The sequence below is a fragment of the Diadema setosum genome, chromosome 11, assembly GCF_964275005.1.
Source record: "Diadema setosum chromosome 11, eeDiaSeto1, whole genome shotgun sequence".
Lineage (NCBI taxonomy): Eukaryota > Metazoa > Echinodermata > Echinoidea > Diadematoida > Diadematidae > Diadema > Diadema setosum.
The window spans coordinates 8,162,696-8,190,260 of NC_092695.1; the positions used below are offsets into that span (position 1 = coordinate 8,162,696).

General features: G+C 35.2%; 2 protein-coding genes across 2 annotated transcripts in view; one reads left to right on the top strand and one right to left on the bottom strand.

Annotated features, from left to right (window-relative positions):
- LOC140234999 (uncharacterized) overlaps nt 1–27,316 on the bottom strand; it is a 51,137-nt gene extending 23,821 nt beyond the window's left edge. The window contains exons 1-6 of the mRNA XM_072315034.1: nt 27,001–27,316; nt 17,903–18,244; nt 17,336–17,455; nt 16,665–16,733; nt 13,709–15,258; nt 12,396–12,557 (exon numbers count right to left, since the gene is read on the bottom strand). Coding sequence (XP_072171135.1) covers nt 12,396–12,557; nt 13,709–15,258; nt 16,665–16,733; nt 17,336–17,455; nt 17,903–18,244; nt 27,001–27,316 — 2,559 coding nt within the window. The remainder of the gene's footprint in view (nt 1–12,395; nt 12,558–13,708; nt 15,259–16,664; nt 16,734–17,335; nt 17,456–17,902; nt 18,245–27,000) is intronic.
- Nucleotides 4,178–4,909, top strand: LOC140234873 (uncharacterized). The gene has a single exon (XM_072314920.1). It carries the CDS (start codon nt 4,178–4,180, stop codon nt 4,907–4,909), a length of 732 nt encoding a protein of 243 aa, XP_072171021.1.
- Nucleotides 27,317–27,565: the final 249 nt, after the last annotated feature.

The window sequence follows — 27,565 nt, forward strand, 5'->3', positions numbered from 1 at the left end:
TTTGATTTGATTTAATTTAATTTATTCTTTGTATGCCATTTTTTTCAAATACATCAACTTTCTTCAATTTCATTAAGAAAGTACAAAAAAAAAAAACCCAGTAGTATACTTTCAACAATTATCATCATTTTCATCAATTATACAATGAGTCTGCAATATAATTACATGAGTAACATCTTAATAATTTGCATATAGAACGATCGCCAAGAATAAGCACAATGCTTGACTGTTTGGCAACCGATAACAAATAACATTACAATGAAGAGGGTCCAACATGATGCTCGTGGAATAAGGGTTAGAGAGAGAGAGAGAGAGAAGAACAGAAGGGGAGGAGATGATAAAAAACTTCCCGATACTAGTCTCGCCAGATCAACTCGACATACCTATATACCTAGACACATACATACATGCACATATTTATACTAATAAGTTACAGTGTTGTATTCACATAATAAGTGTTGCTTTTGTCATGTAAAAGTTACATTGAGAGAGAGAGAGAAGGAGAAGAAGACAAAAAACAATCATCTATATACGAAACATACAATTCTGCGTGCCCTTTCAGGGCATGACGTTATAGTGAATGATTCCCAGTGGATAAGAGGAGCACAATATACCGCAGGTGCATCCGCACGTGCAGAGACTCAGAAAGAAATAAACAAAATAGATACAATGAACGAAGAATGAGTCATTAAGTGTTTCTACAGAAATATCACTGGTACTGTGAAATCAACATTTTCTTTACTGCTTTTTTAAATGAATAAATAGACTTGATGTTACGTAACTCAAGTGGAAGTTTATTCCAAATATCTGGGCCAGCATGTCGTATGGATTTGTGTGCTAAGAGTGTTTTGGGGTTATTCAAGTGTGCATCCATTGCATGCCTTGTTGGATAGGAATGGATTTCTGAGTTCAGCTGGAACATATCGATACATGAAAAAGGTGATAAATCGGTATTAAAGCGGAACATCAAAAGTGCATTTTGTAAAGTGTGGATGTCGTTCACCTCAGGGTCTTAAAACAGAAGATTAGGGGATCTGTGTGATCATTATAACCAGCATTTGCACATATACAAATAGCTTTCTTTTGCAATTTTAATATAACATTGTTGGCAGACACCGAGTTTGCCTATATCACATTACAATAAGAAAAAGATAATGTATGGTAGGATGAGTGCATTATAAAGCATGAAATGAAGCTGTTGATCTCTGGGAATCTTTTTTCTTAGAATCTACTGATAAATTCGCCCCGTCAAGAAAGAAACGTGTGCGAAAATATCCGGTTCCATAGTTGTCTCGTGATGTAACTTAAGGATTGATGAGGGGGAGAAATGAATTTAAAGAAAAGCTTCCAAATGCAATGATGAAAGTCTTATGAACAAGTATCGTAAAGTAAGAAATTTGGTTTCTAAAAAAGTAGAGTTGCAAAAAGAGTTTACTTTGCTGAACAACTGTGTAAAGTTTCTAAAGGCGCTTCCGGGAAAATGTTTGGTCAGTGTTCAAACCATTGCTGCCATCAAAAAAAAAAAAAAAAAAAAAAAAAAAGTTTGCTAACAGGAACAATGTTTCATGTACAGATAACTCGGTATTAGCTAATCGATTTAACGATTTTCTTTTGCAAATGTTAGTTTTAATCTTGCTTCAGAAATCCCTTGTGTTCCTCAAGGAAACACGGGTAAACCTATATACTCGTGATATTACTTCTAATTTTATTTAAGCTTTTTTCAGAACATGTATTTAAAACCATCTTAGGGTTGAGTAATAAGAAATCTAGGTGTTGATAACATTACTACATTAATGCTTAAAATGGCTGTTCCTCCTGTCTTGACTGTGGTACCGTCAATGACGAAAATGAAGGTAATTATGTGAACGTGTTTTTCCAGCATAATGGAAACGATCTAACATAATTCCAATTTATACATCGGGTAAGAAAACATCCTGCCAACAATATAGACCCATACCTATATTACCAACAGTATCCAAGGTTCTAGAAAAGCTTGTTCAAGTTAAGCTGTAAAATTATTTAGAATATAACAATATTCCGTCTGAAGCTCAATCACGATTTGGAAAAAAAAAATCATTCAACAATAATACTTCTGCTTTACTTAAAGTTACTGACGACTGGTTAACTGCAATATATAGCGGTGTTTTTTGTGCGCTGTTCCCGTAGACTTACGAAAAGCATTTGATGCTGTAGATCTAAATTGTCCTCTTGGACAAAGTTTCTCATATCGGTGTATCAAATGATTGCTTAATTACAAGGTGTATGGTTGTGGAGTTACTTGACTGGACGTCATATGTGTACAATATTTATTTCAACGACGTCAACTGCATCAAGGATAGATTATGGTGTCCCCCAAGGGTCCTTTTTTGGGTCCACTTTTATTCATTATCTAAAGTTAATATTTGGATCAATGTTCACTACATTTATATGCCGACGACACGGTAATTCATTTTTTTTTTCACATAGAGATAAATATGTTGTAGAGTTTGTTTTGAACCGAGAATTACAACGTGTTTTTGCATGGTTGCGTATTTCTAAACCGAGTCTCAGTTATGACAAAACTGTTTGCATGTTATTTGCTTCTCAAGGGATGTTGAAGAAAATGCAATCATTTACGTATTGATGTTAACGAAAAAAAAATGTTCGGCAAGTATCATCCACGAAATATCTTGGTATGATTTTGGATCCTATAGTTTAAAGTGGAATATGCCTATAGAAAATTTAATTATTCGAATTAGTAGGTTGATACGTTTATCATTCCGTTCAATACACTCGCTCACATTAACTATTTTGAAAATAATATATAACGCAATTATACTCCAAATTTTTTACTATGGAGACATATTACACGGAACAGCAGCTGCTAAGTATATAACCCCATTACAAACATTACCAAATTGAGCTTGTCGCATTATACTTTGGGGTGAGCCCCTATGAACTTGTTTCAATTAGAGAGCTTCATACCCGTATAAGGTATAACTCTTTGGATTCTAGACGTTATTGATATTTAAATACCATGGTATATAAAGCAATATTGGCCCCTCCTTATTTACAAAATTTGTTCAAATACAACCAACATTACTAATGTTTCTTAGAGGACAAGTTCACCTTCATTAACATAAGGATTGAAAGAATGCAGCAATATTAGTAGAAGACATCAGTGAAAGCTGGAGGAAAATTGGACAATCGATGCAAAAGTTATGATTTTTTTTTATTGTATTGGAACCACTGGATGAGGAGACTACTAAGGCTCGTGATGTCATATGAGTACAACAGTATAAAGAAAATGTAAAGAAAATTCAACATATTTTCACTTTTTTCGCATAATAAAAGAGCACTTGACTTGCCTCTTTCTAAAGGCAATTGGAATAATATTACTCATAACATAAATATGTCAGTAACGAGTCAAGGGAATGTGTACTTTTTTTCAAAAGATGAAATTTTGTGAAATTCTCTTTATATTTTCCTTGTTGTTGTACGCATGTGACATCATACACTGCAGTAGTCTTCTCAGATCCAGCGATGACTGCACAAAAACTTCAAAAATTCATAACTTTTGAACGGATTGTCTGATTTTCCTCAAACTTTCAATGACGTGTTCTACTAATAGTACTACATTCTCTCAATCCTTATTTTAATGAAGGTGAACTTGTCCTTTAATATTTCTTAAATGTTTCTTAGGGGCAACATGTGTGGGTTCACATGCCTATGGGCAATAGTAAATGTATTTACTTTTGTGTGCCCTGACCCTCATGTAGTCTCCATTCATTTCCTTTTACTGCAAGTTGCAAGCTTGGTGCTTGGTGCTTGTGCTTGGTGCTTATTTTCCTGCTTTTAACTCCCAGCCAGACGACCATGATCTGATACAGGTTGAAAACCTTGGAGGAAACAAGTCACTAAGGAAGCAGGAGGACTTTTGTGAAGTATAAGAAGGTACAAGAAGAGATATTTGCATTTGATTTTTTGCTCCTCAAGCCAAGATTTGAACCACCAGACTCATATAGTCCCAGATATCCACATCGAGTGCGGGTTTCTTCATTTGATTGAAGCATCTCATTCTCCAAGTGCAGAAAGGATAATCTAGCTTTTGTGTTCCTCCAGCTGAACAGTGCCTTACTCCAGGACAAAGGTGTCACTCTTTCAAAGGAAAGTGTTCAGTGGAGTTAAGCCTTCCTCAATGGCCCTCAATTCACCACCTTCAACCCGACAGTCATCAGCTCTTGTTTGCAGTGTGATAAAGGAACTTCTGAAGAATGGCGACTACATTGAGATGCTCGATGCTGCCATCAGCAAAGCTGTGGACAAGGCTTTTGTCAAGCTCAATGACCGCATTGAAGCTCTTGAAGGTCAGATGCATGACCTTCAAACAGACTGTGACAACAAAGCCCACCAAATAGCTGTCCTAAAGAAAGAGATGAGTAAGCAGGCTGACCGCATTGACACTTTGGTTCAAGCACAGTGGGACATGGAACAATACTCCCGGAGAAACTGCATCCGCATATTTGGAGTGAGAGAAAGAGAAGGGGAAAGCACTGATGACATTCTTTGTGACATCGCCAAGAAAGACCTGGGGCTTGCCATCAATCCTGAAAAGGACATCGACCGTAGCCATCGCACGGGAAGAAAGAAGGCAGATACAGCTGCACCCAGGCCCATCATAGTCAAGCTGACCTCCTACAGAAAGCGACAAGAGATCTTGAAAAGAAGAAGACATTCGAAAGGAAGCGGAGTTTCAATCCATGAGGACCTCACAAAGCGAAACGTTGACCTGTTACGCAAAGCATCCCAGCACGCGAAAGTGAAGGCTGCATGGTCCTCAGATGGCCGCATCATCGCAGAAATACCAGCGACAAACGGAAGGACAGTAAAGAAACTGATCAGATGTGAAAGTGACTTAAAGAACTTGTGATCTACAGTTAATGTTATTCACTAGTGGCCCCAGAATGTAAAATTTTGATTGTAAACATGTAAACACTGTACTGCATTGATATGTATCTTCTTTTGCTTCTATGCATTGTAATATAGTATCATCACTGCTGAATTCCTCCTAAAGGTAATAATACATTGTAATCAGGCAATTACTTGTTTCTAAATCTGTTGTTATCAGAAATTTGATTTGGTTATTTTTTTTCTTTTGCTCATTCTAAATTTCAGTGTATAACTGAGATAAGTTATTGTGATGATTGTATGTGAATATATGTTCTCTTTTATGTTTTATATGTTATATCTTAGGATACATGTCTGTAAATAGTAAGTGTGCATTATGTAACAACCAAATACTGCGAGATGGCATTTGTTATACGTGTAAAACCAGTAAGTGAAATCAGAATATGCAAAACACGTTAGATGAGGAATGTGTGACAACTACACGATATTACCTTCCAAGTGAATTTAAGAATGAAATGAAACAATATAATACTCCTGCTATGATGACTTGTGTTCATTTTAATTGTAGAAGCCTTAAAGGAAATTATGATAATTTCGTTTCTTGTTTAAACTCTTTAGATTTAGATTTGTCTGTTATTGGAGTGTCGGAAACGTGGATGCAGGACAATGATAATGTGTTTTTTTCGTTACCTCATTACAATTTTGTTGGAAAGGGGAGGTCAAAAAGGAGAGATGGAGGTGTTGGCCTTTTTGTACATGGTAAATATAGATTTAAACAACGTTTTGATTTTGATGTTTTTAATGAATGTATTGAGTCTGTGTTTATTGAAATAGCCAACTCTCAAAATAATCTTATTGAAGCTACTGTTTATAGACCCCCTAATCAACCAATTCAGTCTTTTATTGATATGCTACAACCTGTATTCCACAAAATATCTCAAGAAAGGAAACAATGTATTATAGTAGGTGATTTTAATGTTGATCTATTGGTTGATAACAATGTGACACATCAATTTTTAGATTTATTCATTTCATCTTCTTTTTCTCCTATGATATTCAAGCCGACAAGAATAACAAACTCGTCAGCTAGCTTACTCGATAATGCTTTTATCAACCGCTCAGAAAATGTTGTCACAGCTGGTATTCTCATTTCAGATGTCAGTGATCACTTATCTCCTTTTATTGTGTGTAATGGTAGTCGAGTATATAACGATGATGATAAGCATATATACTGAAGAGTTATTAATGAGGTAAATATAGTGAAATTTCTTGGTTTGTTACAGTCTGTTAAATGGAATAATCTTGTGGAAGTTCCTACGGTTGATGAGAAATATGAATATTTTATGCGCACATTTTTAGATACGTATAATGAATGTTTTGTTTTTTAAAAAAGTAAATATTAAGAAAAATAATAATTGTCAAACTTGGTTTACTAAAGAACTGAAAAAGATGTATCATAAAAAGTATATATTGTATAAAAAATATTTGAAAAATCCCACTCAATATCGTAAACACATTTACAAGCAATATAGAAATACTGTTAACAATATGATCCGTGCAGCTAAACGTGCCTATTATCAAAATGTCTTTGACAAAGTGAAGAGTGATTTAAAAGGTACATGGAGAGTAATCAATAATTTGTTGAATAAGAATTGTAAGAAAGATAGTTGTGATTACATTGAGCATAATGGTGTAGCAATTGATGATAAGAAAAGTATTGCTGATACATTTAATGATTATTTCAGTAGTGTTGGAACTAAGTTAATGAATAATCTGCCGCATTCTTCTTTAGATAAAGATTTCTCACATTATATGAAAGATAATTTTTCTCAATCTATGTTTTTTACACCAATTAGTGAAGGAGATATTGTATCTGTTATTATGAGTTTAAGTGCAAACAAATCTCCTGGCCATGATGGCGTTGATTCTTCTGTTTTAAAACGATGTGCCCATCTTATCTCTTTTCCCTTGTCACATATTTTTAATACTTCAGTTGAACAAGGTATATATCCCACAGATTTAAAATTAGCAAAAGTGATACCCGTATATAAAAAGGGAGATAAATATTCATGTTCAAATTATAGACCTATTTCAATTTTGTCAGTTTTTTCTAAAATATTTGAAAAACTTGTTCATAAGAGATTGACAGCTTTTTTAGATAAAAACAATATTTTGTATAATAAACAATTTGGTTTTAGAGAAGGTTTTAGTACAGATATGGCACTTTTAGAGTTTGTTAATAATGTATCTACAGCATTTGAAGAAAAGAAAATAATTCTGGGTTTGTTTTTAGATTCATCAAAGGCTTTTGATTCTATTAATATTTCGATTATTTTAAAGAAGATGTATCATTATGGAATCAGGGGAAATGTTTTACAGTGGTTTGAAAGTTATTTAACAGACAGACAACAATATGTATTTATTGATAATCATTACTCGAAATATAATTTTATAAATGTTGGTGTTCCTCAAGGTTCTGTATTAGGACCATTGCTTTTTCTGATATATGTAAATGATCTGTGTTTTGTGAGTGATATTTTAAAGGTCCAGTTTACCTTTGGGAGCAGTGATTTCAAAAATTTTCAAGATATCATATTTGATGCATATGTGTAGGTCTGCTGTATCATGAAACATCATACCATATGAAATATTTGCAATAAAACCTAAAATATAAGGAGTTATCAGGGTTTTTCTCAATAAACCGTAACTGTATACGGTTTAGTCTGGAAATTTTTTTTTACAATTTTTTTATTACAACTATTGTTCACATTTTGTGTATTTAACAACACTTAACATCGATTATACGGATTCAAATTTTGACAGTGGTTGTTTCTATCCCTAACTCACATTTTAGAACTATTTTATAGCACTAATGCTTTCATCTGCAAATGGTAAATTATGCCTTTAAACCCAATTATGTTTGCAGATGACACCAATTTATTTTTATCTGGCAAAAATATACATGATATGACAGCATTGTTGAATACTGAACTAAAGAAGGTGTGTGATTGGTTTGTAGTCAATAAACTTACAATAAATTATGAAAAAAACTGTTTATATGGTATTCAGACCAAACAATGTCAAAATAGATACTAGTTCATTGAATATAATGTATGAAAATAGAATAACAGAGGCTCAGAATGTTAAATTTTTAGGTGTCATAGTTGATGAACATTTGAGTTGGAAATATCACATCAATGATATATCTTGTAAAATATCTAAAGTTATTGGTGTTTTAAATAGGATGAAAAGTTTTTTACCACTGCGCATTTTAGTGAATTTATATAATACTATGATATTACCACATATTTCATATTGTATTTGTGCATGGGGGAAATGTGCAATGTATTTATTGAATAGAGTATATATTTTGCAAAAGCGTGCAATCCGTGTTATAACGAATTCAGCTTTTTTAACATCTACTGATTTTCTTTTTAAGAAGTTGAATATGCTCAAAGTAAATGATGTTTATTTGATTCAAGTAGCCAGTTTTATGTATAAACACTCTAAAGGTTATTTACCTCAAATTTTCAGCTCTTACTTTGCATTTAATAGATCTATAAATTTTTATGAAACCCGAAATTCGTGCAATATGTACGTTCCATTTTACCGATATAAGATATCAAGAAGTAGTATAAGATTTTTAGGTCCAAAATTGTGGAACAGTTTAAACATTGATTTAAAACAAAGTCCATCTCTTGCATCATTCGGAAGAAAATATAAGTTACAGCTTATTTCAAATTATTGTATAGATGTGTAGTCCGATCTGGCTTAGTGCTACATAATGTCCCGTTTTGTAGACTGTTTTTGTTTTGTAATTTGTGTCTTATTTTGTCCTCTGTAAGTGCATTTAGTACTTGTAATTGTTTTATGTGCTTGTTGTTAATTATTCTGTAATGCTTTAATTGATAACTGTTAATTATGACATCATTATTTTAAATGACTCTCTTTTTTTATTTTTTGTCTATGGGGTTCGTCCTCTAAAGGTCAATGGCCTATTGCTGTTCCCCTCCACACTCGCCACATATCCCGAGTCACAAACTCTGATTTTTATACATGTGCGTTATTTTGTTATTGATTGTTTTTTCTGTGTGTTCATTTTTGTTATGCTCACATGAAATCACATTGATTTCATTTTTCTTTTCATGAGATGTGGAAAATAAACTTGAAACTTGAAACTTTTCATTTTGTGTAACGTGTACAGTACAGTGTATCCTTTGTACTGTTCATTCTGGTTTTTTGTTTCATGTTTGTGATGTTAAGGTCCCACGGAAAATTATTTTTTACCAATATCCAACACGGATTATTGCAAAACAGCTTTTTCTTATAGAGTTGCTTTTCTAATTTAATTGTCTTCCTTTTGAAATAAAGTTGTCTGATATCTTTCAGAAATACATTGAAAAAAAAAATGTCCTCACTTTTTTTGATTGTTCATTTTAGATATAGTGTATTTCGTGCTGAATTCTTACGAGTCATTTTATACATGTATTTCATTGAATTAGTCGATATTCATAATATGAACATTTTTCTTCGCATCAATACTCTCAGGACCCCATGGAAGAACGGGTGCATGTCACGAGACCGACATCCACGAGTTATACAGCGAACAAGTCATAAGGCCCACGAGTCATACAGCTCACAAGTCATACAGCCAACTACTTATACAGCCCACGAGATAGACACTAAGGAAATAAAGCCCATGAGTTCGACATCAAGTAAAATACTTGAGTAGGCCCACGAGATATACAGCCCATGAGTTTGACACTATACGCACAAAAGGCTCACGAGACCGGCACTATACGCAACAAAGCCTACGGGACCAACACTAAGCAAAAGAGGCTCACGAGACCGATACTAGGCAAAGAGGGCCCACGAGACCGACAGGATGAACAGCGCCACCTATATGTATAGGGTGTCCAGATATTAAGGGAGATATGAGATGGAAAAGGAGAGTTGCTAGGGTATTACCAGTCAGTTGCCCTTCCTCACCCCCTGAACTAAAGATATTTAATTGTGTAAGTGTTTGTGAAAAAATAAACCAAATTCAGTAAAAGTGTACATGAGATCTTTCCACATTAACTTCGAAAATGCAAAAACACACTCGTTTCCTTTTCCGCAAAACACATACCGGTATACGCCTATTAAGAAAAAAATAAATAAAATGATGTGGACATTCAGATCAACCAACTAGAAAAATACCCAGCTGTGAAATGAAGTTTACAAGGAAATATTTCAAAATGTTCAATGTTGCAGTGCACACCTGCTTTACATGATTATGGAGGAGTAGTCATCTGAAGGTGTTGATTTAGTATGAATTCTCAGAAAATAACGTAATTGACTATTCAGGTAGCGTTAAGGATTCGTGAAAAGAAGACGCATCTATGAATTAAACAGTTATTCTATTCCAAGAAAAATGTTCAGTTTTGAGGATAACAACTTTACTATCACAAGACCCAAATCGAGGTGAATCGCTGCGATACAAAACGTTTTCATCTGTTGAATGTCATACATTATAGTCAAAGAGAAAATAACAAACTGTTCTCTAAGCAGGCGGATCGGATATCTAATAAGGCCTACGCGAGAAAGAAAAGGGCGAAAAAAAGCTTAGGCCTACATCCTGTCCACCGTCTAGCTAGAAATTAGGAAAGCCTATTAAAAATATCACGATGGCATATGAAATTAAACTGCACATCGCTCTTGTCCTCTATTATTTTTCATACATTTTTGTTTTGTTTTTTTTTTGGCGGGGGTCCCATGAAGAGGACAATGTTATTTTATTTAAAAAAGAAATGGTAACAATTTCGCTCCCCGTAGCGTGGCAGAACTGCCCCCTAAAAGCCACACGTGTAGAAATACATGTCGTTGGTATGTAGGTGCTGTTCAGTTAGTGGTTAGTTACAATCTCTCGCTCAATAGCATGACGAAATTGCACCCGCCATCAGCATGTAAATATCCCCTTCATGGGACACGCTATACAGGTACATATTTGCAATTGACAAGTAGATGGCGCTGTTCATCTTGTCGGTGTCGTGAGCCTCTTTTGCGTACTGTCGGTCTCGTGAGCCTTTATTGCGTAGTGTTGGTCCCGTGAGCTTTCTTTGCTTAGTGTAGGTCTCGTGATCCTTTTGTGTGTAGTGTCGAACTCATGGGCTGTATGACTCATGGACGTATTTTTTATGTCGGTCTCGTGGGATGACCCTTAGAAAAGCAGCAGTGTCCTCGCTGACGCAGCTGAATGGGCATTTCCTCCGTATCTATGTACACTCGGCAAAAAAAGAAAGTAAACGCTTTTTCAAGTTTAGATTTGTCATAGAATATTTGGCTGAAAGATAATGTATTATATACCATACTAAAGGTAATTTAATTGGCTATCATCCTCGTAGGTCAACAAAGAGAGAAACTTTACGCATAGGTGAACACCATTGTTTTTCTCTACCAGGGCACAAAAGTAAAAATTGCAAAACTGAACAAGTTGTCATTCATGCGCATGTGCTCTTCCATAGAACAATAAGAACATACAACAAATTTCACACAAAAAGAAACATGAATTAAGTTGCAAAATAAACCTTTTGATATCTATGATAATCTTTAAAGCCCAAAAGACCAATGAAGGCTAAAATTAATGGAGGAAAATAAAGCATCTTATGTCAAATCTAAATTCAAATGAAATAAGAGAAGGAGTATATAATTAACATAAATGGTACATATTTGATTTTTTTTTTCAAATTAGGAAATTGTAAATAATGTTTGGTTCTTGAAATTGTCACATGGATTTTAAATCACTACATTAAAAGAAATAAATAAAGAAATTCTGATCATTTAATCATCTTCATGCTTATTATTCCCTATGTCATTTGAAGTTTGACTTCACAGAAAATTCGTATTTTTCCCCTTTAGTTTCCCACTTTGTTTTCTTAGAGGTTATAAAGAGATAAAGAGAACAAAAACTTATTTTCCCTATTTCATTCATGTCTCTCATTGTGTTAAACTGGTCTTTTGTTGTCAATGTTATTGTCAAGGGTATTTGCAAATGAAAGAAAACATGTCAATTTTTGCAATTTTTAATTTTGTGCCTTGGAGAACAAAAACAAGTGTGCTCACTCGAACGTAAAGTTTTCTTTTTAATTAACCTATTAGCTTAATAGCCAGTTAAATTACCTTTAATATGGTATATAAAACATTGATTTTCATAAAAATCTTCTATGAAAAATATGACCTCGAAAAAGTGTTTACTTTCTTTTTTTGCCGAGTGTATATCTGATTTCTTTTATGTACTTTCTCTGTATGTCCCATATCTTAAGATTTGTTTGTTTGTGTGTTTTCACTCTGTTCTTTGTGTTACTCCTTTTTTATAATGCTTGAATACGGAAATAAATAAATACAAATCATTATCATTATTTTTCGTATTACTCAAAAGTGATAAAACAACAAAATACTGTAGTAATAATCCATACTCAGTCTGAATGCTATAACAACCAAGTTATGGAACTAGCGTTAAGAGGTCTTACCTTGCAGTTTGAAGCCTCTTTTCCCACGATCATGTAGAAGTCGGTGTGCAATTGTGGGTTTTCCAATGTAACTTTACGCAGTACAGAGCTGGAACACATACCTTCCGCCAGATAACGTGACACAACTTTTCCGCAACTCACACCATTGATAAGTAACGTTTCCTAAAGGGAATGAGGACTGATAATAGTAAAAACTAGTATCTAAAAAGAAGATTGATGTAAAATATGTATTTTAGGGGTGGACAATTAGGAGGAAAAACCAAACAAACATATATGGAGAGTTACAAGGAATTGACTATACAGCACCATCCATGCTAGTTTACTCACTGTAAAATCTCGTATCCCTGTAGAGAGCTGGAAAGAACACAGTGTCCCAAACAATGTGAAATACGGTGTGGAGGGTGGACTATCTTCACACTATAGATTCGAGCGTTGTTTTGTGTTTTGTGTTTTTTTTTTGTTTGTTTTTGTTTTTTTTTTTACATTGTGAGCACATTATTAGCACGTCATTAATTCACAGTCTGAAACAGAATATTGATAGGTGTTAAAAAAAACCCCATAAACACACACACACACACACACACACACACACACACACACACAAGTTGGACACTGTGTTCCCTCCAGCAGAGATATCTAGTCAGTATAACAAGTCGCTGTGATACCGTCTTCATTACAATCATGATCAAACTGGCATGTTTACTCGGTGTCATTAAGATTTGGCCACTTTGGAATATCACAGGTCGGTCTATTTTTGTTTTTGTTTTTTGTTTTGTTTTTTACTGAAGTGCAAATCATACTCGCACTTCTCTTCCACTTATTGCTTGGCACAACAAAAAGAAAAGTTTCTTAAAGCCTATGATAGTTAAAATACAATTACAGAATATAAGAATAAATGTGTGCTTTTACAAGAAAAACAGCAAAATGGGATGAACGTTTCCGGAAAAAAAAAAAATCTGCATGATGATACGATGTCAGTATAAACCACTGAAAAGAAAAATGATTCTATCAAACAAGATATTGCACTTCTTCAAAACTTTGAATCGCAGAGTTTTTTCCTTCTTTTTTCTTTTTTTTTCATACTCCGCGCAAGAAACAAACAAGACAAAATTTAATGCTAAAATAAAAGGGATTGACAATACCATTGTCAAGGCATTCATACACACACACAAACACACACACACCCTCATACACACACATACACAATGACATACTCGCACACACACACAAAAAAACACGCAAACAATGGACAAAAATGCCAAAGTTATTCAGCATGATAGTTTTGAAATTGAAATCAAAGGCATATCACTCACCGCTTGATTACAAATCCCCATGAACACAACGCCTGCCTTTGTATGTTCTGACATATCAGGTGATAGTTTGTAATCTTCCCAGCGTTTTCCTACTGCTCTGGCCGCCTCCTCTGTATGACATTCAAACGCAACATCAAGACAGAAAAACTGATCACCTTTCTGTATCAAGCCGTCAATGATATCGAGACCAAGTTCTTTCTTGGAAGCCGAGGCGAAGTAGATTAGGTATCGGAATTCTTCACATTGACGGAGAAGCTTTTTTTTCACCTTGTTGTACTTTGGGCGATCATCCGTAAACAAAGTGCCGATATGTACACCAGCTATATATTCTTGGAACAGTTTATGGGGAAACGAAACTGTTGACACAAAGAATGATGGAAGAATATTGACATCACGTCGACGCTTCCTGTCGATGACATCTTTCTCTATTGTCAAAACTCCCACTTTGCAGCATGTTCCCATGGCATCATGACACGTCTTAAATTGCTCTTCAGGAAATGAAAGCTTCCTATCCAATAAACCATTCAGTGCTGTCTCACTTATGGCTTGAATTGCTCTACTAGCTTCTTGCATATCCTCAAGAACGTTCTGAGTCTGTATATTTTCACAAGATTTTGATGCGTAGTGTTCTTTCAGAAAAGTTATCATTTCACTCAAAATCTCCCAAAAAGTTTGCAGTTTTTGCATTTCCTTTCGCTTCTCTTCACTGAAGTCGTTCCACATGAGGCAAAGCATTGCACAGTAGATAGGGAACGGAGCCATGTTAGATCGAATGACATCATTTTCGTCCATGAAATTTAGCAAGGTTTCTGCGAGAGGGTCCCTATCTCTTATTCGAAAGTACCTTTTGATATAAGTACTTACATTTCCCTTGTTAAATCCTTCGACGCTAATAAGAGTGTAAGCTATGGCAAGACTCTTGTACACCCTGAATTCCTCTGTTCTCCATGGCCTTGATGTCACAATAACCTTGCATGACTTGTATTTCTCTAATCCTAGAATGCGAATGACCTCACTGTTGCTGTTTCCTTCTATTTTTCCGTTGAACTCGTCAAAACCATCAAACACGAGCAGAACTTTGCTTAGATTTGTTGAAATGTAATCGTCTATCTGAGCTGGTGTTGCTTCATTTGAGTCAGAAAGATATCTCTCCACAATGCCACCAATGGTTTTGTCAACAGTGACACCTCGGAGAGGAGTAACGACCACCAAGTCAAGATCCTGGAGAATCCTTCCCTGACACCAGTCCCATGCTATTTTTGCGCAAAGCGTTGTTTTACCGACACCTCCCTCACCCTGTATCAGAAGTCGCTTTGAAAGATTTACATTTTCATCGTTGGTCAAAAGATCCTCGTACGCTATTGGGGTCTTATGCATGTCAGTTCGATCTACTAGACTCAAATTTGTGTAAATTTCATCCAAGTTAACACGTTCCATAAAATTGAGTGGATCCACCGTAACCTTACGTCGTGTCTTTTGGTAATACACCTTCAAGTCATTTTTGCATTGCCGTACTTGTTCATCTGTGAGCGAACCGTCAGGTAATGATTCTGGAAAGTGAAGCAAACGGACAATTAAAAAAAAAAAATATCTAGATGCACACACACACACACATATCAATATATATATATATATATATATATATATATATATATATATATATATATATATATTGATACTGAAAGAAATTGGACTAAGGCGGACGTTGCTCTTGATCTTTCAGTATATGCTACCCACAATGAAGCACCGCGTACGTATGGGAAGGGAATTATCTCTCGCACTGATATATATGTATATATATATATATATATATATATATATATATATATATAAGATGAAGTGGGCTCGGCCTCGTACGTTGTGGGTGCTGCATTATTTTATGTATAGGTGTGACGGAGGAATGACTGCTCGCAGACGTTGCAGTATGTTCACTAATGGCCTTTAATTCTCCCGAGCTTTCGACCGACTTACCTGTCTCTTTCAAGGGCTTGGGCCGTAAACACAAAAGCGGAAAAGAAACCAATTTGCATACATTTGAACAGAATAATGCAAAAACAAGGAAAAATAAAAAAGCAAAAAAGGAAAAAAATTATATATACATATATATATATATATATATATATATATATATATATATATATATATATAATATGTGTATAATATGCAAATATAAATATATGTTCGTTGGTTGAGAATGATAAGGGCGTTAAATTGCCACTAAACCCATAGGCCCGAATTCACGAAGGCGGTACAAATGAAACCATGGCTTAAACAATGGACAAAAACCATGGAGCGCCAAGTGTCGCGTGGAATATTTCGTTACGAAATCAGTCACTTCGTTGATGAAATTATTATTTTGTAACGAAATGACAACATTTTGTAACTAAATGAACATGTCGTCCACGAAATGATAATTTCGTTTACCAAAATGACTGAGTCATTCTCGATAGATCCAAAGTACACATACATTCTGTAGCTCAGTTGTACCATTATTTTACTAATGTGTTGTGACTAATCCAAAGCATCTCTATATTTCATGCGTATCTCTATCCATATTTTATTCAAATTAGTTAATTATTTGCACAAACACTGGATAATTTTTTTTTCAAGAGCATTTCCAGCATGGGACATTTCCTCGTGTTTTATCAATATTTTTGGACATATTCATTATCACCCCTGCCAGTGGTGTTACACTTTGTCAGCATTGCTTTGTTTGTTTGTTTGTTTGTTTGTTTGCCCATTAACTTTAAAAAGTTGGTGACGGATGTGGGTGAAACTTGCAGGAAAGATTAATGAATATTGACACAAGTAGCAGATGGTGAAAATTTTATAGTGATCGGTCGATATCATTAGAATTCGATCATTTCACCTTGCAACCAATAATTCTGGAGCTATCTATTGGATCCTGCATAACATGTTCTATAATCGTATAAAATACTGTAACAGAGTCTCGTACCCATCATCATTGATTCCATGTCGGGCCGCTGGGTTTTGAACAGTCTCCAACAGGGATACAAGCAACATTCTGTGAAATAATAAGAACACGAGCAGCTACACGATTAGGAAAGGTACAATGATATCATTATGTATACATCTTTATAATTGATGTGGACTTTAACTGAATCCATAATGTTTTTGTCAAGCACTGTCTCTAGTACACGTCAATTTGACATCATCAGCATTCTGTTCAGTAATTGAGAATTCACTACCATAATGAAAACGATAATCATGATCTATTATTCATATCTTGTCTCAAATCTCTAGTGGGTAAATTAGGAAAATGTTACAGAATAGGGGCGGTCCAGGAATTCCCTAAAGGGGAGGGGCTTTTACAAAATTAAAGGAGGGGGGATGCCCCCTCCTTTTTTTCTTTCTATTTCTTTTGTTTTAACAAAAAAAAAAAATAAAGGGGGCGCTCGCCCGGTGCGCCCGCCTGGATCCGCCACTGTAGAATGCTGGTTGTTTAGCATTACTTCTGCAGTAAACATGCAATAACGTGAAGGAAAAATAGAATCTAACTCTTTATAGTTTTCTTAGTTTGATAGGTCTTCGATGAATCCAACTGTATAAACTGGAATGGTTCTGACAAGTGTTACTCAAAAAAAAAAAAAAAAAAAAAAAAACTACCTTTTTGTACGAGGTACGTATGGTGCCGTTGCAAAAATATTCCGACAAGGAGAACCAGGATGACAACAGCAAGAACAGCAAAAGGTAGTCCAATGGCAATTCCCAAATTATTGCTTTTACCTAAAATTTGTGGAAGAAAAAAATCGAAACAACTCATTTGTGAATTATTGAGTTAAGAGTTCATGAATAATGTAAATACATATTCTACGTGCTAATTTCACATCGTGTATTTCTGTGCAGTCTCAAAGAAGTAGTCGATCAGAAGGGCAGGGCCGTAAAACACAATATCAATTATCCATTTCAGCATAATCTAATTGTTTGGTAGGCCTAGGGTAAGAAGTCGTGAGATCGTAAATTGTGTTTATCTCAATCTCTACTGGACAAAAGGATTTAATTTGGCTTGGTAGAATAGATATCCATTCATTACTGTTTTGTTTTGCCATACAGTTATGGTTATTGTTTGTTCATTGGTATTATGTAATGTCATTGCTATTCACCAATACGTTAAAGCTAATTTTTCATGCACATATTTTTCGGAAATATATAATTGCTGACGTTTCACGAAACCTGATATGGGTAGAACAAAGATTCCTGTAGTAGACGTTCCGTTAAGCGAGTCACCAATAGCTGTACACGTGAAGGTTTGCTCTGCCTGATGGGTTGATGAAACAGTGACTATCTCGAACCTCTCGTATGAGTTATCAGATAGTGTTGTCTGTTGTGAAACCGTGGAATTAAGTCTCTTTCCCGACTCGTCAGTCCAAAACATCGAAATGTTAGGCTTAAATCCACTGACGACACAGGTAAGATTAAAAGAACGAGTGTTTGAAGGAGTTTGTATAGTACACCGGCTTTGACTTGTCAGGCTCTCATCGACGCATTCCTCGATTACATGTTTTGACGCCATCGCTACAAAAACAATACAGTGTGGTAAATCGTTATTAAATGTTGTATTATGACCATAATAAAAGCTATTTTGAACCTTCGCAATGTATTTGTTATTTTTATTGTTGTTATTATTAGTACTATTATTTGATAAATGACAGGTGGCACAGGACACAGGAAATCATCCCAAGGACCGACTCCCATTAGTCGTACCATAGTAACTACATGGTCATACTGCAGACAAGCAAGACAGTGAAAATATCCCTGAGTCATACACACTAGAGTCATACAGCCTATATAAAGTAAACAAGCAAAACGAGCAAGGAGTCTGCTAAAAGACGTAAACAATAACACAATTTCACTCTCCGTATAGTAAACCTACAAGAGCAAGTGAAATCTATCAGACCAAGGAGTTATGTCTTATAACTCCTTTATCAGACATACCAATGCAAACGTTCAGAGTTCTCTATACACTTTGGATTGCAGGGCCCGTGTAAGGGGGGGGGGGGACCCTTCCCGATAATTGATACTAAAGGCCAGTAAGCTCACTCATCCACACCAATGAATACATATATACATACATTATTATGTATACAACGAACTCGCCGTGCCGTAATTGTGAGAGTATTTGACTGTCTGTACCGTATGTCCCCCCCCCCCAAAAAAAAAAAAAAATACAACGGGACTCTCCGCAATGATAATCTTTAAAAACATTGAATCAATCTAAATACAAATTCAGGGTATGAAACTATAACTCATTGCCCACATCTTACAGAAAGCCCCATTCGATTTGCTTCAGTGGTCAAAGAGAAATACGGAATTTTGTAGAGGATGTCGGGAATCTCTTCCCTCCAAGTTCTGTCTATTGTATTCACACACAAGATCATCAAAGTGCTAAACTTGGAAGAATCAGACTCATGACATGCTTCCTTGAGGGAGACCGATATTTTGGTGATCTTGTGTCTGACAGAGTAGAATCAACGCGTACTTGTAAAGTCCGCGAGTCTAAAAAGTTGCGAATCCAGTCACGGAATCTACCTTGTAGGCCGATGGATTTGAGTTTGGCAATGAGGGCACTGTGATCGACAGTGTCGAATGTTTGGCTGAGATCTAGAAAAATAGCTGCGGTGTAATGTGCAGTGATTAGGGATTTACGGACATCTGATTCAAGAAGAAGAAGGTTGTTGGTTATTCTGCGATGAGGTAGAAAGGCGGATTGAGTGTGAGACACCAAGAGGTGTTTGTTTATAACGTAATTTAATCTGCTGGATATCATTCGTTCCATAGTCTTGCATAAGAAAGGAGTCAGAGAGATAGCACGATAAGAATGTATGTCGTGCTTATCCTTGCCGGGTTTCACAATGGGTATAACGATAGAGTGCTTCCATTGGGGTGGTAGGGTGGAAGTGTCCCATATGTGATTTATCATTCGTAACAGCGAATGGATCATGCTATCAGTGACAGGTGGGAAATGAGAGCTTTGTTGATCCCGTCAGCTCCAGGTGAAGAATTTTTGGCAACGCGGCGGATGGCTCTTTTCAGTTCTCTGAGTGTAAAAGGGGAATTTAATGGGGAGTTGTTATCATGAATGATATTCGGTGTAGCCAGAGTAGTTCACGTGTGGAAAAGGGTGAAGAGACGGACTTCTCACAAAAGGAGGCTGCTAAGGCGTTGGCTATGGTTAGGGGGTCAGAAAAGAGAGAACCATTGATATGGAGAGGAGGAAAAGTTGTGCCATGCTGGCGGTTATTGGAAAGTATTTTAATCTTACGCCATATCGTAGAGAAAGCGGTTTAATGTACTACAGAACTGTTCAAAATGAGCACGTTTGGCAAATTTAATCGTTTTCCTCGCCAGAGCGGAGGCTTTGTGATATGCGCAAAGATCAGTATATAAATATGAGCTTTCCAATCTTCTTTTAACTCTGTGTTTAGCCTTGGTAACCTCGGTGCATGTTTAATTCCATCATGGACTAGGAGGAAAGTTTTTGATTTTGTTAGTTGGAATAGCAGTTTCCGCTGCTTTCTGGATGCATAGGATAAAAAAGTTGTAAAAGTCATAAATATTTTCAATGTCAACATTCTTCATCTTATAAGTATTGTTTAATTCCTTTTCAAACAGCTCCCAGTTGGCCCTAGGGAAGGATAGGGATGGTTTTGCTGATCTAAAATCGGTGGGTGTGATGTTAGGTACAGGTGCATTTAGTGCTATATCACATTTGATCAGGTAGTGATCACTTCCCATCATGGTAGCAGAGACAGACCAGTTGCATCGTGCGGCTAGAGAGGGACTTGAAAGAGTTAAATCTATGGAAGACGATGTCCCACATGAAATATCGATTCGTGTGGGGGAAGAGTTTCGTTATTCAATATAGATATGCTGTTGGTTACAATTATAATCAACTATTAATCTCCCATTATGATCTTCTGTGGTTCCGCCCCACATAGGATGGTGAGCGTTAAAATCACCTGCTTATATAATATTTGGGAGGCAATTGGAGGTTAGTGCTTTCAGATTATCTAAAGTAAGTTTTTTAAGTGGATTATAAAAATTAACAACAGACAGTGTAACGGTGCCTAACAAGACATTTACTTGTTGCGCCTCGAGCGAGGGGGCGCAGTTAATGATATCGTATGGATGTGATACCGGAGCGTAAGAAGATGGAGTATTCTCCTCTACGAGAGTTGGGACGGTGACGCCAGATGGATACATAACGAGGAATAGAAAAATCGGTGTGTTTATGACCCCAAGTCTCCTGAATCAAAATAATGTGTGGGGAATCGGTAGAGGTGTTAATGTGGTGAAATACTTCATGTCCGTTGGACGATATTCCACGGGCGTTCCCTGCCAGAGGGTAAACTGCATAATGAGCAAGGGAGGGGAACACAGTATAAGACAAAGTAGCAGTATATCCATAATTAATTGAGAAATGGATGATAACAGCTCATGGATTTTTCAGGTGGTATTATTGTGCCTAAGCAGGTGTTGACGGCCTGTACTGTTAGCCTGGCGTAGTTGTAAAATTGGTACAACAATTGTAGATTTTTGCATTATTACTTGTACATAGTTACTAGCAAGCGGCGTGTTTCATCGGTTTAAACCGGTGTTGTTATTAAATTACTCCAAACTTGTCCTCGACAAACAAGTAATCACATATTTAATAATAAATGTTTAAACTCGTAACAATGCACTACAACATTAAAACGTTTGCCCAACGTTCCGATAGTGCTCACCTGTCTATGCTTTTTTGTTTTGTTTTAAAGAATATTTTATTCTTCATCAATGGGAAACATAAAATACAAACAAATTTATACAAAATTCTCTGGACCAATACAATTTCATAATCCTTTACATCAATAAATACAAAATTTATACCAAAACTTTACATCAGTTTAATATGTTTTGATACACTCTGATACATTTTGTTTTCACAATCCATATACACAATCCATATATAAACGTCTCTTCTTTTCTAGTTTTACACTACTAATCCCTCATTCTCTTAACAATTTTATTATTTCATTACATTATAAATTCTATTAACTAAATCACTTACCCAAAAAATAATTTCTTTTCACCTTTCGTTCAATCCAACCTAAAATATCAATATCCATTGATTGAAGTTTATTGTTAAAAAAACAAAACAACCCCCTCCCTCGCAACCCCCCCGACCACTCTATACCCCCGTCCATTCTCCCTCTTACTACCCCACCCCCATCCCCCCTCCCCCTTCCAAAACCCCCATCACAACAAAACCTCAAAGGCAACTGAAACCTGTGTGTCCTGATTTACATTATAACACATATTACAATACGAGTGCGTGGAAAAGGCATTTCCTGGTGGTTGTGCAGCAGACCCTACTCTATTAAATAAACGCAAAACAAATTCTCAAATTTTTTTCCAGTTTTCCCACTTTTGTAAATGTATTGGCAACGTATTACGTATAACTGCTAACTTTTCTTCTTCTAACATATCCTGCTCTATAGACCTTTTAATGAAATATTCCGTTGGGGATGTCTTAATTTTCCTTCCTAAAAAAAGCAATTTCTTCACCAAAATTATAACATGGTTAACTAACTGAGCTTTTCCTTTATCAGGTAGCTCTATACCAAAAAAGATCTCTTCCCAACTCAACTGTTGCAAATCAACATATTCAAAAAAGTACTACATTTTCCCCAAACTTTCCTAGCAAATTCACATGTATAAAATATATGTTTGTACGTCTCTTCCTCTTTACGACAAAAAGAACATAAATTATCATTTACGAACTTAAACTGAAATAATTGATGATTTATGTACACTATTCCATGCAATAATCTATATTGAAAATCCCTCAAAACAGAACTCAAAGTGCTACTTCTTATCCTACTAGAAAGACATTTTATATCTTTATTAGGAAAATCACAAAAATATAAATTTCTCATTTTTTCTATCACCAAAGAATCATCACTTACTTTCTTCACTAATTCAACATATATGTCTTTAGAGGTAATCTTTTCCAAAGGAATTTCCTTCCCATTTCTTATGAAAATCATTTCATCAACACTTGTATCCTTCTCTACCTCTGTGTTCATTTTCCAACCAATTGGAAGCGCTTCATATATCTTCTGAATACTCAAAATATTTAAATAATTAAATCCTTTATCATAAAAATATTCAACAGAAAATAATTTACCATTCCTATCCATTATATGTTCCAATCTAGAGCAATTTTTCAAAAACAAATCTTCATCAAAACTGCATTTTCCCTCAATACGAATCATTTTATTATTAAACAATACTTCCTTCCTTATTTGATTATAATTACCCCTGAAATCCCTTGTTTTCACCAATGTTTTCAACAGATCCCTGTAAAATTCCGGTATAGACAAATTTAAAAGATAAATAAAATAATTACAGCAAAATATAAATTTACCTCCAATATGTTCAGTAACAAACTGAAAATATTGTTTCCATTTCATTTCTTGTTTACCATAAAACAACCTTTTAACCCACATTACTCTTTGAGCGTTTATCAATGATGGAAAATGCATAAATTTTACTCCCCCGTGTTCATAATCTAATACCAACACAGTTTTTTTTCAATTTTTGGTTTACCTTGCCAAATAAATTCCCAAACAACCAATTCTAATTCATTATATACCCATTCTGGCAAAGGGGTAAGAGACCCCACATATATTAACTTAGAATGAATAAAAGTCTTCAATAACTGAATTTTACCAACTAACGTCAAGGCTCGTTGCTTCCACCATATCAATAATTTCTTTATTTTACTAAGTATTTCTTTATAATTAAATTTTTCTTTCACCTCTGGATCCAAAGTGAAATATACCCCTAAAATTTTTAACTCCGTCACCTTTTGTCCAAAAGAAAAATCATAAACACTATCTTTACTACTTCCCAATTCTAACACTTTTATCTTATCTTTATTTAGCTTAAGTCCAGAGACCCGTTGAAAACAATCAAAAATAAATTCAATCCTCTTGATTGACTCAAAATCTTGTACTAAAAATGTAATATCATCGGCATAAAGCACTTGTCTAACTTCATTCCCTCCAAAACATAACCCTGAAATCTCCTTGTCTTTTCTTATCGAATGCGCTAACACTTCTATACATAAAATTAACAGATAGGGTGACAGTGGATCCCCTTGTCAAACCCCCTTTTCTATCTTAAAATACCCTGTCGATTTACCCCCGTTAAAAACAAAACTAAGAGCATTATTATAAAGAGTAGAAATCCATTTTCGGAATACAGGTCCAAAACCAAAATGTAACAGGGCTTGTTGTAAAAAACTGTGAGCAACGGAATCAAAGGCTTTTTCGAAATCAATTGCAACCAAATAACCTGGTAACTTAAAGTGGGAAGTATGGAAAATCATATCATCAATAATACGTATTGCTTCACTTATATAGCTACCTCCAAAAACCCCAGTTGATCTTCCATTATAATTTCCTCTAAAACCTCTGTAATTCTCATTGTTAAAACTTTAGAAAGAATTAGGTCGATAATTCTTAATCTGCAAAGCATCTTTACCTTCTTTTGCAATTGAAATAATCATTGCTTGCTTTGGGAAGCCGATAGTTCCCCATTATAATACGCTTCATTTGAAGCTTCTACTACTAATTGTCCGATAACCGGCCAAAATATTCTATAAAATTCAACCGTTAACCCATCATTCCCTGGTGATTTATTTAGTTTCATTTTTTCCAACACCTGCATACACTCCCTTTCTACTATTAACCCTTCACAATAATCTTTGGACTCCTCAGATAACCTGGGCAAGTCCTCAGAAAAAAAACACATCATCTAAATTCAAAACTACATCTGATTTAGCATACAATCTACTATAAAAATCCTTAATTTCATTAATTATACCAGTTTCATTATAAATGATATCACCCTTTTCATTAATCAATTTTTGTATATTAGTTTTTCTTCTATTTGACTCCATTAATTGCGTAAAATATCTCACATCTCTTTCTCCTCCTTCATACCAAGAAGCGCGGGAGCGAATCTTAACTCCTTCCTTATCATAATCATAACTGACCTGTAATTCGATTTTTTTTCTTCGAATCTCTTACATACTTCTTGATTTGGCTGAGATATCAAACTATTCTCCAACTCTGCTATCTCTCTTTCTAATTTTTCTCTACTTTCCTTTCTATTTTTAGACCTTTTCTTAGAGTACGTTTGTGTAAACTGACGAATTTTCCATTTCAAAAAATCCCAAAGTACTCTTTTATCCTGAATCTCTTCCTGTAAATCTCTCTTTAATTTCAAAATTTCTTCCTTCATTTGCTGAACATAAACCATATCATTACATAAACTGTTATTAAATTTCCAATAAGAACTTCTATTTCTTATTTGATTTTCCCGGATATCCAAAAACCCTAACCCTATTGCGGAATGGTCCGGGGCAATTGAAAACATAATTTCACATTTAACCACAAAGTCTACCAAAACATCTGAAATTAACCAATAATCCAATCGACTTTGCATAAATGGTACTTTCTGTCCATATGTAAATTGCTTTTTTGTTGGATTTCTTTTCCTCCAAATATCTACTAAATTCCATACTTCCATAAAATTATCCATTTCAAAATTAAACCTACTCTGACAAATTGACTTATTTCTACCAACATAATCCCACTCTTCATTACGGATCATGTTAAAATCCCCTCCCATTATAACAGATACACCCTCTCTATTCATTTCCCTCAATTGTCCCTCTAACTTTTTTATCATTTGTATTTGCTCTTTTTCTTTTCCTCTAACAGGAAAATACACATTACATAAAATCAATCTTAACCCTTTCAAATTACAATACATCAATATATATCTACCTTCTTCATCACTTACCACCTTTTTCATTTCCAATTTTACTAACGAATTAACCAAGATCAAAACTCCTTTACTATGGGAGGTTCCATGACTATAAACACACTGACCATTCCATTCCGATGTCCATTTATCTTCTACATCTCTTGTACTATATGTTTCTTGTAAAAATATAAAATCTGCCCCTTTCTCCTTACACCAAGCAAAAATTCCATGCCTTTTACCCTTTTCCCTTAATCCCTTTACATTTAAAGAAATATAACTACTTTTCCACTCTCTATTATACGCCATTTCTGAAACATACACAAAAAAGTGAATCTCAGATTACTGACGGGAGTGACCATGCACGACAGCAATCCGTAACAAAAATTTGATGTGCATTTCACCATCCACCACGAAATGCCCCCTGGTAACCGAAGAGTGATAAAAAAAAATTACAGGCACAATCGATTATAACAAATTGTAATCGATACGGTAAGCGGAATCGGTTCCACCGAATTTCGTTACAATATATATATATACATATAAATATATATTGTATAATTGTAATTTTAATTATATACCTGAATGTAAGAACGATCATGTCTAGTAGAGAAATTTTCGAAAAAAGAAGAAATAGATACGTAACTTTTGTTCTATCAATTACTTATTTTTTTGGAATATTATCTTTACAAATGTTTATGTTATATATCTATATATACCGGGTGTTCCAAAAAAAAGCGGAACGGTGGATTTTCAGTACCTTGCGTTCTAAAAGTAATATATTTTTTGACATCATTAGAAAGAGCATCTTCTGCAGAAGACAATGATACCAAAATCATTAAATTTGGTTCAGTACTTTTTATTCTACGCCAATTTCTGAAAATGCAGTCATTTTCAAATTTCGCCGGATTTTTGCGACTTATGAGATACATGTGTAATAATTTGAGTGCGACACGCGATCCATACGGTGAATATTGTGTAAGCTCGGTGATCCATGTCAACAAAAGATACAGCTTTCACACTGGGCACGGGCCAGGAAACGTGTGTGTGTGTGTGTGTGTGTGTGTGCGCGCGCGCCCAATATGAAAGCGTTATCTTTTGTTGACATGATCAACGAGCTTACACAATTCACCGTATGGAACGCGTGTCGCACCCAAATTATTATCTCACAAGTCGCAAAAAATTGAAAATGACTGCATTTACAGAAATTGGCGTAGAATAAAAAGTACTGAACCAAATTTAATGATTTTGGTATCATGGTCTTCTGCGGAAGATGCTAATTCTAATGATGTAAAAAAATATATCACTTTTAGAACGAAAGGTACTGAAAATCCACCGTTCCGCTTTTTTTGGGACACCATATATATATTTAGACAGCTATAACGTGTGCGTGTATGTGTGTGTGTGTATGTGTGTGTGTGTGTGTGTTTGCGTGTTGATGATTAAACAATACTCACAGTTAATCATAATGAAGGTGGAGTTTTCGAAAACCTGAGACTCGGTCAGCACCACCTGGCAAAGGAAGAGACCCTCATCTGCCACCTCCAAGTCCGTAATGACGAGGCTGAAGTTCCTGTTCATGTTGAAGCGATCCTCCCTGCTCTCAAAGTTCCCATCGAAGAATATAGCCGTGGTCTGTTGACCTGAGACGGTCTCCTTCAGCCAGACCACGACGGAAGGCTCCTCCTGGAAGTCACACGGCAAACTGATGTCTTCCCCTCTCCATCCCAGAAGGCTGGGGGCAGTACCTACTTCTGAGACTATAGACAGCATGAATCCAAAAAGTTTAATGCAATAGATTATCCTTCCATACACAAAATGGTAACCTATCTGTGCCATCTCTAGGTTTTTGGGTGCCATTGCACGAAGTAACTGTTTCGAGCAGCAGAGAGCTCTAGTAATCCATTTATATGGAAGCCCCACTAAAAACAACTTTCTGTTAAAATATAGCTTCGTTCTTTTCTTATCGGATATGTTTAGGCGTTTTATTTTGTTTTTTGTTTTGTTTTTGTTTTTGTTTTC